Genomic DNA, 13,176 nt, shown 5'->3' on the forward strand with positions numbered 1-13,176 from the left:
TAGAGACGGGGTTTCACCGTGTTAGCCAGGATGGTCTCGATCTCCTGACCTCGTGATCCACCCACCTCGGCCTCCCCAAGTGCTGGAATTACAACCGTGAGCCACCGCACCCAGCCAAGATTGTTTTGGCTGTTGATCTTTTTCATTTCCATATGAATTTTAGGATTAGCCTGTCCAATTCCACAAAAAGGCAGCTGGGATTTTAATAGGGATGCATTGAAAGTGTAGATAAGTTTGGGAAATGTTGCCATCTTAAAAATATCAAGTCTTCCAATCCATGAACATGGAATGACTTTCAATTTTGTAGGTCTTTTTCATTTATTTCACTGACGTTTTGTAATATTTGCTATACAAGTCTTGTATTTCTCTTGTTAAATTTATTTTCTACATATTTAAATTTTTTGATGCTATTGTAAATGAAATTTTTTTTTTTTTTTTGTCTTTTTTTTTCCTTCCTTTTTGTGGAGAACAGGGTCTCTCTATATTGCCCAGGCAGGTCTCAAACTCCTGGACTCAGGCTATCCTCCCGCCTCTGCCTCCCTGACAGCTGGAATTACAAGCGTTTTCTTTTTTTTTTTTTTTCTTTCTTTCTTTCCTTTTTTTTTTTTTTTTTTTTTTTTTGTGATGGAGTTTCGCTCTTGCTGCCCAGGCTGCAGTACAATGGCACCATCTCAGCTCACTGCAACCTCCACCTCCCAGGTTCAAGTGATTCTCCTACCTCAGCCTCCCTAGTAGCTGGGATTACAGGCATGCACCACCACACCCAGCTAATTTTGTTTTTTGTTTGTTTTCCTTTTGTTTTTGAGACGGAGTCCCGCTCTGTCACCTAGGTTGGAGTGCAGTGGCGCGATCTCGGTTCGCTGCAAGCTCCGCCTCTGGGTTCACGCCGTTCTCCTGCCTCAGTCTCCCAAGTGGCTGGGACTACAGGCACCCGCCACCACGCCTGGCTTTTTTATTTTTTTTTTGTATTTTTAGTAGAGACAGGGTTTCACCTTGTTAGGCAGGATGGTCTCGATCTCCTGACCTCGCAATCCGCCCTCCTCGGCCTCACAAAGTGCTGGGATTACAGGCGTGAGCCACAGCGCCCCGCATTTTTTTTTTTTTTTTTTTTTTTTTTAGTAGAGATGGAGTTTGTCCATGTTGGCCAGTGGTCTTGAACTCCCGACCTCAGATGATCCGCCTGCCTCAGCCTCCCAAAGTGCTGGGATTATAGGCATGAGCCGCTGTGCCAGGCCTGAAATTGTTTTCTTAATTTCATTTTCAGTTTTTCTTTTTTTGTTTTTTTTTTCAATAGACATGAGGTCTCACTATGTTGCCCAGACTGGTCTTAAACTCCTGAGCTCAAGCAATCCTCCTTCCTCAGCGTCCCACAGTGCTGGGTTTACAGGCCTGAGCTACAATGCCCAGCCCATTTTTAGTATTTTATAGCTATAGTGGATAGAAATATAATTGATTTGTATATTGACTTGTATCCTGCAAGCTTGCTGAACTAAATTTATTGGCTCTAATAAGTGTGTGTGTGTATTCCTTATGATTTTCTATATACAAGATTGTATCTTCTAATTTGGAAGCCTTTTGTTTTATTTTCTTGCTTAATTGCCATGGTTCAAACCTCCAGTACCATGTTGAATAGAAATGATGGGACTGGACATCCTTGTTTGGTTTTGTTATTAAGGAGGAAGTGTTCAGTCTTTCACCATTAAATATAATATTAGCTTTGGGGTTTTCATCAGATGAAGGATTTTTTTTTTTTTTTTTTTTTTTTAGATAGTGTCTCACTTGGTCACCCAGGCTGGAGTGCAATGACACAATCTTAGCTCTCTACAGCCTCAACCTTCCTCCTGGGCTCAAGCAATTCTCCTTCACCCTCCTGAGTATCTAGGACTACAGGCAAGTGCCACCATGCTTAGCTAATTTTTGTATTTTTTGTAAAGATGGTGTTTTGCCCTGTTGCCCAGGCTGGTCTCAAACTCCTGAGCTCAAGCAGTCCACCCACCTCAGCCTCCCAAAGTGCTGCATACAGACATGTGCCACCGAGCCTGGCTGAGGAAGTTTCTTTTTGTTCTTAAGTGGCTTGGGTTTTTTTTTTTTTTTTTTTTTTCGTAAAATGATGTTGGATTTTGTCAAATGCAATTTCTGCACCTTTTGAAATGATTGTTTTAGTTCTAATTGTTTAGTTCTAATTGTATATCATATTGATTGATTTTTGCATTCTTGGAATAAGTCCCACTTGGTCAAAGTGTATAATCTTTTTGTATATGTTAAATGATATTTAATGTATAATAAATTTAAACCTTTCTTTGCCCCAACAGAAAATGATCCACAGTCTATTTCTCATAAACTGTTCCGGTGACATATTTCTAGAGAAGCACTGGAAGAGCGTTGTGAGCCAGTCTGTCTGTGATTATTTCTTTGAAGCTCAAGAGAAAGCTGCTGATGTTGAAAATGTACCACCTGTCATTTCAACACCTCACCACTACCTCATCAGTATCTACCGGGATAAGCTCTTCTTTGTATCTGTCATACAGACTGAAGTGCCACCTCTCTTTGTAATTGAGTTCCTACATCGAGTTGCTGACACTTTTCAGGTTTGTTATCTATCATACCTTTCTAACTTAAATGACCCAAGTTAGCTGGAGGTGAGACATGATTATATTATTTAATTACCCAGGTTTTGATATTTACTGTCTGTTTCTCTCTGTTTAAGCATAAATTCATAAACCCTTTTCTATGTGGTGTACAGTTGCACACATGGCTGCTCTATTCACTATTTTTTATATGTACTACAAATTACGGTTGGCTCTCCATATACATGGGTTCTGCATCTGTGAATTCACCGAACCTTACATGGCAAATATTTGAACAAAAAAATTGAACTGAACATGTACAAACTTCTTCTCCTCATTATTACTTAAACAATGCAGTATAACAAATAGTTACATAGCATTTACATTGTGTTAGATATTACAAGTAATCTAGAGGTGATTTAAAGTATATAGGGGGATGTGTATAAGTTATGTGCAAATACTATGCCATTTTATGTCGGGGCTTGAGAATTGTGAGTTTTGGTATCCACAGGGGATCCTGGAACTAATTCCCCACAACTACCAAGGGATGACTGTATATCATCAGGAAACAATAATGCCCTCCACATACAGTTCTCTCAGTGGTCTCAAGATTTTCATTAGTTATGAACTCTTCTGTATTTACATTTTATTATTTTCTCTTGTCTTGCTGAATATACCAAACAATTTAAGCTTATCTATGTGTATGTTGGGATAGTTAATCAGGGTGAATGAAGTTTATAGCTCAAATTCCAATTTAATGTCTCAATACTTTCTGGTATAATGTGTAACAGGAATTAAATTCAGGCTAGAAATATCAAGAAAATACTGAGGAATAATGTTAGGACTATAGAGGGTTTTTTTTTGTTTGCTTGTTTTGTTTTGTTTTGTTTGAGACGGAGTCTCACTCTGTCGCCTAGGCTGGAGTGCAGTGGCATAATCTTGGCTCACCGTAACCTCCGCCTCCTGGGTTCAAGCAGTCCTCCCTCCTCGGGCTCCCAAGTAGCTGGGACCACAGGTGTGCACCATCACACTCAGCTAATTTTTGTATTTTTAGTAGAGACAGGGTTTCACCATGTTGGCCAGGCTGGTCTTGAACTCCTGACCTCAAGTGATCCACACGCCTCAGCCTCCCAAATTGCTGGGATTGCAGGCATAAGCCACCGTGCCCGGCCTATAGAGGGTTTTTTCCCCGGCTCTGTTTTACATATGTTCAGCATCTTAAGCAATGAATAATGCTACTGTAAGTTTATTCTTCAGAACAAAAAGTATTTAGCGAGCCTTTCTTTGTGCCTTCCATTGTGTGATATTGTGTATTTTGTCAGGACTACTTTGGTGAGTGTTCAGAGGCTGCAATTAAGGATAATGTGGTCATAGTATATGAACTCTTAGAAGAAATGTTAGACAATGGATTTCCACTGGCTACCGAATCTAACATTTTGAAAGAATTAATTAAACCGCCAACAATTCTACGGTCTGTTGTCAACTCTATTACAGGTAAGATGAAAACATACTTTACTAGTAACTGAGCAATTAAAACTTGATAAATAACTCATTATTGCTCATGATCTGACATACTATTAAGGTAGTACAATTCAGCCATAATTAAAGTTACTGGTAAAGTTAAAATGGATGTACTATATATTTATTTTCATGGAAAGAGGCTAGACCTTAAGTGATAAAGAACTTTTGGTTATTACTCTTTTTTTTTTTCTAAAACACCACAACAATATTATTACCATTGTTTAACACTAAATACTAAGACTGAATAAATTGTTCCAGTTAGTCCTAAAGAAGCCAGTATATGAGCCCACTTAGAAGAGAATTTAGTCCATTTATAGACTGGCATTTTAATGTTTAAAATAACATAACTGGTATGCTGCTACTCCACAATTACTAGAGAATAGAAAATTTAAGACTCTTAACCACACAGTACAATATCCTCCGAGTGTTTTGTTTTTATGCATGCAGAAGATGTATTAAGAAAAAATAGGAAAATAGTTTACTTAAGAGATCGCATGCATTGTGGGCCTGTACTTATGTTGTAAGCTGCCAGTTGGGTTTAATTCTTGAGTGTAGCTAGAAATTAGGCACACCCATATGCCAATGTTCTTTCGAAAGCTTTAAAGTCTTTTAGAGAAAGATTCCTATGAAATGTTATATGCCACTCCAACTCCACTGTCCACCATTGTAAACCCCTCTCCAGTGCCTTGACCTAAAAATGAGGTGAGAGAGGCCTGTAAGAAAAAGACCATTCAGCAGTTCTTTATTCATCCTCTGTGTAAGGGTGAATGTTGAGAGAAATTCAAAGAAAGATAAGATGGCATGTCTGTGCTCCTAAAACTTATACTCTGAATGGGACGTTGGAAAAAAAATTAAAATAAGTAAATAACTATATAAGACTAAAAAGCAATTCCATACTTCACAGATAATGTAATAGCACTGGAAAATACACATGATATAATGTTAAATTGAAAAGTCAGCACAAAACTGAAAAAATTATTCTTATATATAAATACTCAGACAAAAAAGTTCTAAATATTTACAATGATTATACCCAGCTAAAGAAATACAGATTATCTTTATTTTTGCTTTATACTTTCTAATTTTCCAAAATAAACATGTATTTTATAGTCAGAGAAATGTTACTAAAATATAGAATGCAAAACATAACAGATTCATAAGGCAGTATATTACAAAGTTCAAGAGAATGGTTCTATTAATGAAGTAATCCCTCCTGAACTGTGGTGGGCAGCCACCTTGGAGAATCAGTAGAATTCAGGAAGTGAGGGAGGAGTAAGAGCATTCTCCATAGGTGGAACTGTATGAGAAAAAAACACACATGAAAGAGAAAAACCTAAAGTTTTATTAATGCAGAAGCAGAACTGTTTTTCGGTTGAGAAGTTAGAGATCAGATTAAAAAGTAGAGAAAGCCCTTCAAAGCTAGGCTAAATATTTAGCTTTTATCATAAAGTCAGTGAGCAACCATTGAAGGTTTTTGAGCAGGAAGATAACATGATTATAGGTTGCAGGTAGGAACACCAATCATAAGTAGACTGCAAAATTATAGATACAGTATGATTGCGACTATATTTTAAAGTGCAATTAAAAAACAAAATTATCACAATAGAAAAAAATGCAACCTTCTGGTGGTGGAAATGTTTAAAGAAATATACCAAAATGTTAATATTATATTAAAACATTAATACCATAATATTGACAAAAATGTTAATGGTAGATGTATTTTGTTAGTAAGAAGTCTAGTGTTTTTCTTTAAACCACCTTTCTGAACTCCACCTTTTTGTTGTTGTTTTTAAGTATGTAGTACTTTCAAATTGGAAATATAAATTAACCAAAATGTTAAGTAAGTCACAGCTCAAAGATATGTGTTTTGGACAACCACACTTATTTTTAGACATGTGTCAGTTTACCAGGAAATTAGCCGGATACTGAACACTAGCTATATTGCAGCCATATGGGTATGCCGACCTTAAAATAGGAAAAGCCCAGATTCCATTTACTCCACTGAGGCCTGCTTGGCAGCATCTCGTGTAAAATAAAGTTGAATACTGAAGGGCCTAGTTATAACTCTGTATTCTCAGTGGAGACATGTTATTGGCAGAAGATTTTGAAACAACCAGCCTCTTTTTTCATCAGTGGCAGAGAATCTGTTTTTGAGCCACTGGAATTAGATTAGGTTACTGTTAACACACAGGAAGCAAAAGATAAGTAAATAAATTTAACCTGGTTTGGCAGGTAAACAGAGGGCCACATGGCCTATTTTTCTCTTCTAGAAATTTGATCATGTTGGTATGGAAATGTCTGACAATTCTAGAGACCATCCACAAGTTCATTAAGAAAAATCCAAACATTAAAAAGCAGCTTTCTTTTTCCCAATAATACATTTTCTCATGACTGTTTTACACATCAGCTTTGCCTTCTTTTTGGGTTTCTAGGCAGTAGTAATGTTGGGGACACACTCCCCACTGGGCAGCTGTCCAACATACCATGGCGTCGGGCAGGGGTAAAGTACACAAACAATGAAGCCTATTTTGATGTCGTTGAAGAAATAGACGCAATTATAGATAAATCAGGTAATTGTGTGCATGTCATCTTATTTGGGGAAAAACAATTCATCTGACACAGATGAATAGAAAACTGAAGTCCTGTCCAGGCACAGTGGCTCACGCCTGTAATCCCAGCACTTTGGGAGGCCAAGACAGGCGGAACACGAGGTCAGCGTTTGAGACCAGCCTGGCCAACATGGTGAAACTCCGTCTCTACTAAAGATACGAAAAATTAGCGGGGTGTGGTGGCACACACCTGTAATCCCAGCGACTTGGGAGGCTGAGGCAGAACTGCTTGAACCTGGGAGGCGGAGATTACAATGAGACAAGATCACACCATTGCACTCCAGCCTGGCTCTGTCTCAATTTAAAAAAAAGAAGAAAGAAAAGAAAATTGAAGTCCTTTGGCAGTATGGTTTCAGTAGAAAGGCATTCATTATCTGATGATTTTTAAATCTGTTTGTTAGTTTGTTTATTTATTTATTTATTTGAGATGGGATCTCACTGTTGCCCAGGCTGGAGTGCAGTGAGATGATCTCGGCTCACTGGAACCTGCACCTCCTGGGTTCAAGGGATCCTGCTGCCTCAGCTTCCCAAGTAGCTGAGATTACAGGCATGAGCCACCACACCTGGCTAATTTTTTTTTTTTTTTTTTTTTTTTGAGATGCAGATTTGCTCTCATTGCCCAGGCTGGAGTGCAATGGTGCAGTCTTGGCTCACCGCAACCTCTGCCTCCCAGGTTCAAGTGATTCTTCTGCCTCAGCCTCCCATGTACCTGGGATTACAGGCATACACCACCACGCCCAGCTAATTTTGTGTTTTTAGTAAAGATAGGGTTTCTCCATGTTGGTCAGGGCTGGTCTCGAACTCCTGACCTCAGGTGATCCGCCTATTTCAGTCTCCCAAAGTGCTAGAATTACAGGCGTGAGCCACTGCTCCTGGCCCTGGCTAATTTTTTGTATTTTTACTAGAGACGCGGTTTCACAATGTTGGCCAGGCTGGTCTCGAGCTCCGGACCTCAAGTGATCCATCTGCCTTGGCCTCCCAAAGTGCTGGGATTACAGGCGTGAGCCACTGCACCTGGCCCATAAATCCATTTATTTTGCCCATAGGTTACATATAGTTTTCTTTTTTTTTTTTTTTTTTTTTTTGAGACGGAGTCTCACTCTACTGCCCAGGCTGGAGTGCTGTGGCCAGATCTCAGCTCACTGCAAGCTCCGCCTCCCGGGTTCACGCCATTCTCCTGCCTCAGCCTCCCGAGTAGCTGGGACTACAGGCGCCCGCCACCTCGCCCGGCTAATTTTTTTGTATTTTTTAGTAGAGACGGGGTTTCACCGTGTTAGCCAGGATGGTCTCGATCTCCTGACCTCGTGATCCGCCTGTCTCGGCCTCCCAAAGTGCTGGGATTACAGGCTTGAGCCACCGCGCCCGGCCCCTACATATAGTTTTCATAACCACTAGTTGAGGTCTGCCGAACATGTAAATCAGAACTGATAATGCCTTACTTTAAGCTAATTATTACCCTATGTAACTCTACCTCTTGCTATTTATTCCTTCTAAAATTTATTGAAAATCTACCATATACCATGCTTTTGCTACTACATTATGTGCAGTACTTCTGATAAAAGCCCCTGTCTTTTCACTTTCTTTCTTTTTTTTAAAAATACAGGGTCTTGCTCTTTTGCCCAGGCTGGAGTGCATTGGTGCAGTCCCTACTTACTGCAGCCTTGACCTCCAGCTCATGCGATCTTCCTACCTCAGACTCCTGAGTAGCCTATAGTCCCAGCCAATCAGGAGGTACATGCCACACGCCACCATGCCTGGCTAGCTTTTATTTTTTTTTTTTTGTACAGACAGTCTCACCATGTTGCCCGGGCTGGTCTTGAACTCCTGGGCTCAAGCAGTTTACCTACCTCAGCCTCCCAAAGTGCTGAGATTACAGGCATCAGCCACCACACCCAATCTAATTATCTTTTTAACCAGACAAAACAATGGTACTCTATAAGAATCGTAAAATTTTATTATTAAAAATAGCGGCCAGACACGGTGGATCACGCCTGTAGTTCCAGCGCTTTGGGAGGCTGTGGCAGGCAGATCACTTGAGGTCAGGAGTTCAAGACCAGCCTGGCCAACATGGTAAAACCCCATCTCTACTATAAGTACAAAAATTAACCGGGCATGGTGGCAGGCGCCTGTAATCCCAGCTACTCGGGAGGCCGAGGCAGGAGAATTGCTTGACCCCAGGAGGTGGAGGTTGCAGTGAGCCAAGATTGCACTACTGCACTCCAGCCTGGGTGACAGAGCGAGACTCCATCTCAAAAAAAAAAAAAAAAATTAGTCCTTCCCTTACATTTATTTTATACATAAGGAAAGCCCAGAAGGGTTAAGTGAACTGTTCCAGGTCACACAACTTGTTAACATGTAGTGATGGCTTATTGTGAATTATAGTCAATGTCTTCTCTTCCACGAGTGCCCTTTTCATTATAACATTCCATCTTATAGAATAACAGATTTTTGCCAGGCACGGTGGCTCACACCAGTAATCCCAGCACTTTGGGAGGCTTAGGCAGTAAGATCACTTGAGTCCAGGAGTTCAAGACCAGCCTAGGCAACATAGCAAGACCCTGTATCTATCAAAAATTTAAAAGATTCGCTAGGCATGGGTTCCTTAATCCCACCTATTCAGGAGGCTGAGGCAGGAGGATTGCTCGAGCCCAGGAGTTCAATGCTGTAGTGAGCTATGTTCACACCACTGTACTCCAGCCTGGATGGCAGAGAGAGACCCTATCTCTAAAAGAAAGAGAGATCTTTCTATGATGGATCCTATTTCTTAAAAGTTGACTTAGTCCTTTTCATAATACCCTTGCCTCATTTTAAAATTCTATTGAAAATGATTTTGGTTTGTTTTATTTTGTTTTTGAGACAGAGTCTCACATTGTCGCCCAGGCTGTAGTGCAGTGTTGCGGTCTCGGCTCACTGCAACCTCCGCCTTCTGGGTTCAAGCAATTCTCCTGCCTCAGCCTCTCGAGTAGGTGGGACTACAAGCACACACCACCACGCCTGGCTAATTTTTTGTATTTTTAGTAGAGATGGGGTTTCACCATGTTACCCAGGCTGGTCCCAAACTCCTGAGCTCAGATAACCTACCCACTTCGGCTTCCCTAAACGCTGGGATTACAGGCATGGGCCACTCTGTGCCTGGCCTCATGTTTTAAACTCATATCCAGTCATCTTACAGGGTTGGCTCCATAAAGGAGACAAGTTTAATTTTCCTTAGAATTAGCATATTCTGGCTGGGTATGGTAGTTCACACCTGTAATCCCAGCACTTTGGGAGGCTGAGGTAGGCGGATTGCTTGAGCCCAGGAGTTCGAGACCAACCTGGGCAATGTAACAAGACCCTGTCTCTACAAAAAAATACAAAAATCAGCCGGGCATGCCTGTAGTACCAGCTGCTTGGGAGGCTGAGGTGGGAGGATTGCTTGAGCCCAGGAGGTTGAAGCTGCAGTGAGCTGTCATAGCACTACTACACTACAACCTGGGTGACAGAGAAAGACCCTGTCTCAAAAAAAAAAAAAAATTATATTCTACGGTGGCATACCTGTAGTCCCAGTTACTCTGGGGGCCAGCTGGGACTAGCTAGTAAGACCTCATCTCTTAAAAAAAAAAAGAAAAATTATCATATTCCAACCAGAGTTAGGTATGGACCTTGTCCCCTGACCTGTTAATAGAGATGTAAAGCTTCAGTAAGTCTGACACCCAGAGGGTATCTCCATTATTCTAAATATAGTGATTGTTGGGCTAGGTGTCATGGCACGCGCCTATATTCCCAGCTGTTCGGGAGGCTAGGGCGGGAGGATTACTTGAGCCCAGCAGTGAGGCTGCAGTGAGCTGTGATCATGCCACTGCACTCCAACCTTGGCAACAGAGCAAGACTCTGTCTCTAAAAACAATAAATAAATAAAAATAAAAAGATATAGTGATAGCTCTAGTTAAGACTCATATTCCGTTGATGTTATCTTCCTTTTTCTTTCTTTCTTCAGGATCTACAGTCTTTGCAGAAATTCAGGGGGTCATTGATGCTTGCATTAAACTATCTGGAATGCCCGATCTCTCCCTTTCTTTCATGGTAAGTTTTATTCTGTTTTATAGCCCCTTGAATGCCTAATACATGTGAAGTACTAAATGAAATAATAAATATTGAGATAAGTTTGCATCTTAGATTGCAAAAGATTGTCTCAGAAATATTCCTAGCAGTTTCCTAAGATAATCACTTACATGATGAGCGTGGTCTTTATGGAAAGGCTAAGGGAGGTCTTTGCCTGAGTGTGCTAGAAGGGGCTTGAAATTGGCTGGCTGGCTTCTGCAAATATCCAATATCATTTTTACTGAGTAATTATTTGCTTTGCTGATATGAAAGGACATTGGTCTTTTGTATCATTTTAGAGTCAGCATGACATACTGCTAGGAACAATTAAGAGAACTGACTTCTGGTGTTGTCACCAGTTTGTTCTGACCTTAAGTCCTCTGAACCTCAGTTTTTTAATCTGTTAAAGGGAGATAATACTACTTGCCTTTTCTCCTTTATAGTTATTGAAATTCAACAAAATAATGTACATAAAATATTTACAAACTTTAAAGCATTGTGAAACTATAAGGTCATGTAGATGTGGTCATAAACTCTTCCATGACTGCTTTATCTTCAGGGAACATATTGATTTGTCAAGGTATCTAAGTACAGTTCCCATATTCATTATGCTCTATGAACACGGCTGTCTTCTGTTTTCTTGACAGAACCCTAGGCTTCTGGATGACGTCAGCTTCCACCCCTGCATCCGGTTCAAGCGCTGGGAATCTGAAAGAGTTTTGTCATTTATTCCTCCAGATGGAAATTTCCGACTCATATCATACCGTGTCAGCTCACAAAAGTATGTTGATGCATCAGCCAGAATCTGCCATCATACATATCAAGCAGAACTCACCTTTCCCTGTTCCTTTATGACAGTTGAGTACTTGAGGTTGTCATTGCTCACTTGAACCATAGCTCACCAGGAGACCCAGTGAGAACTGGTGAAAATATGCACCTAAAATATCAGTATACTTTGAATGTATGAGTGTAGAGTGGTACTAAGTGAGACTAGAGTAAAACGTATAGCCAAGGGCAAGCAAACCATGCATAACCTGGGCAAAAGGTTATGGTACTGGTTCTTTGCAAGGTTACGCATTGTCAAATTATGGCGCTGGTTCTTTGCTCAGGTTATGCATGGTCCATTTTGCTCTGCTTCTGACAGCTGAGTACTTTGCAAGCAGAGCAAAATGGACTGTGCATAACCTGGGCAAAACCATGAACCACTGCCATAATCTTACCATAGTCTGTAGACTTGGTGGCTAACAAGGAGACAGACCTACCTGTAGTTTGTGAGGACATTCCCAAAGTCACCTGCTTCAAGTCAGTCTTCTCTGCATTGAGGTTTTAAGGAACTGTTTAGCATTGAGAGCCGGGTGCAGTGGTTCACTCCTGTAATCCCAACACTTTGGGAGGCCAGTGTGGGCAGATCACTTGAGGTCAGGAGTTCTAGACCAGTCTGGTCAACATGGTGAAACCCTGTCTCTACTAAAAATACAAAACTAGCCAGGCATGATAGCGTGTGCCTATAATCTCAACTACTTGGGAGGCTGAGGCATGAGAATCACTTGAACCTGGAAGGCAGAGGTTGCAATGACAGACCATGCCACTGCACTCCAGCCTGGCCAAGAGGGTGAAATTCCATTTCAAAAAAATAAAAAAAAATTTAGCATTGGGGATCGTAGTTTTATAGCTAGTTTGTTTCTTGAAAATACCAGAAGTTATTGGAGTAACATTATGACAGGACTCAAAAGCAGAGAAATTATTTCTTGGCTCTTTTTTTCTTTGAACCGGAGTTCGGCTCTTGTTGCTCAGACTGGAGTGCAATGGTGAAATCTTGGCTTACCTCAGCCTCCACCTCCAGGGTTCAAGTGATTCTCTGCCTCAGCCTCCCAAGTAGCTGGGATTACATGCATGCACCACCAGACCCAGCTAATTTTGTGTTTTTAGTAAAGACGGGGTTTCTCCATGTTGGTCAGGCTGGTCTCGAACTCCCGACCTCGGGTGATCCGCCCACCTCAGCCTCCCAAAGTACTAGGATTACAGGTGTGAGCCACCGCACCCGGCCTGTTTCTTGACTCATCACATAGGAACTGTTTTCATTTATATAAAACATATTTTACATTATTTTTCAGTGGGATCGTAATTCATTTTTTTAAACTAGGGCCATTTGCCCCAATTGTTTTTTGTTTGTTTGTTTGATGTTTTTTTGGGTTTTTTGTTTGTTTGTTTTGAGACGGAGTTTCACTATTGTCGCCCAGGCTGGAGTGCAATTCTGTGATCTTGGCTTATGGCAACCTCTACCTCCTGGGTTCAAGTGATTCTCCTGCCTCAGCCTCCCAAGTAGCTGGGATTACAGGCGCCCGCCACCGCGCCCAGCTAATTTTTGTTTCTTGTTACTTTTTTTAGTAGAGAGGGGG

At 40.9% G+C, this 13,176-nt stretch overlaps 1 protein-coding gene across 3 annotated transcripts in view; it reads left to right on the forward strand.

Moving 5' to 3' along the window:
* AP3M1 (adaptor related protein complex 3 subunit mu 1) overlaps window positions 1-13,176 on the forward strand; it is a 30,396-nt gene that overhangs the window by 11,560 nt on the left and 5,660 nt on the right. For 2 of the 3 annotated variants that reach the window (XM_010373135.2, XM_010373137.2), the window contains exons 2-6: window positions 2,313-2,588; window positions 3,890-4,061; window positions 6,521-6,658; window positions 10,674-10,759; window positions 11,425-11,558. In XM_010373135.2, the coding sequence (XP_010371437.1) occupies window positions 2,313-2,588; window positions 3,890-4,061; window positions 6,521-6,658; window positions 10,674-10,759; window positions 11,425-11,558 (806 nt within the window). The remainder of the gene's footprint in view (window positions 1-2,312; window positions 2,589-3,889; window positions 4,062-6,520; window positions 6,659-10,673; window positions 10,760-11,424; window positions 11,559-13,176) is intronic. The other variant, XM_030941260.1, reaches the window with a different exon arrangement.

This window comes from Rhinopithecus roxellana, chromosome 11, assembly GCF_007565055.1.
Source record: "Rhinopithecus roxellana isolate Shanxi Qingling chromosome 11, ASM756505v1, whole genome shotgun sequence".
Lineage (NCBI taxonomy): Eukaryota > Metazoa > Chordata > Mammalia > Primates > Cercopithecidae > Rhinopithecus > Rhinopithecus roxellana.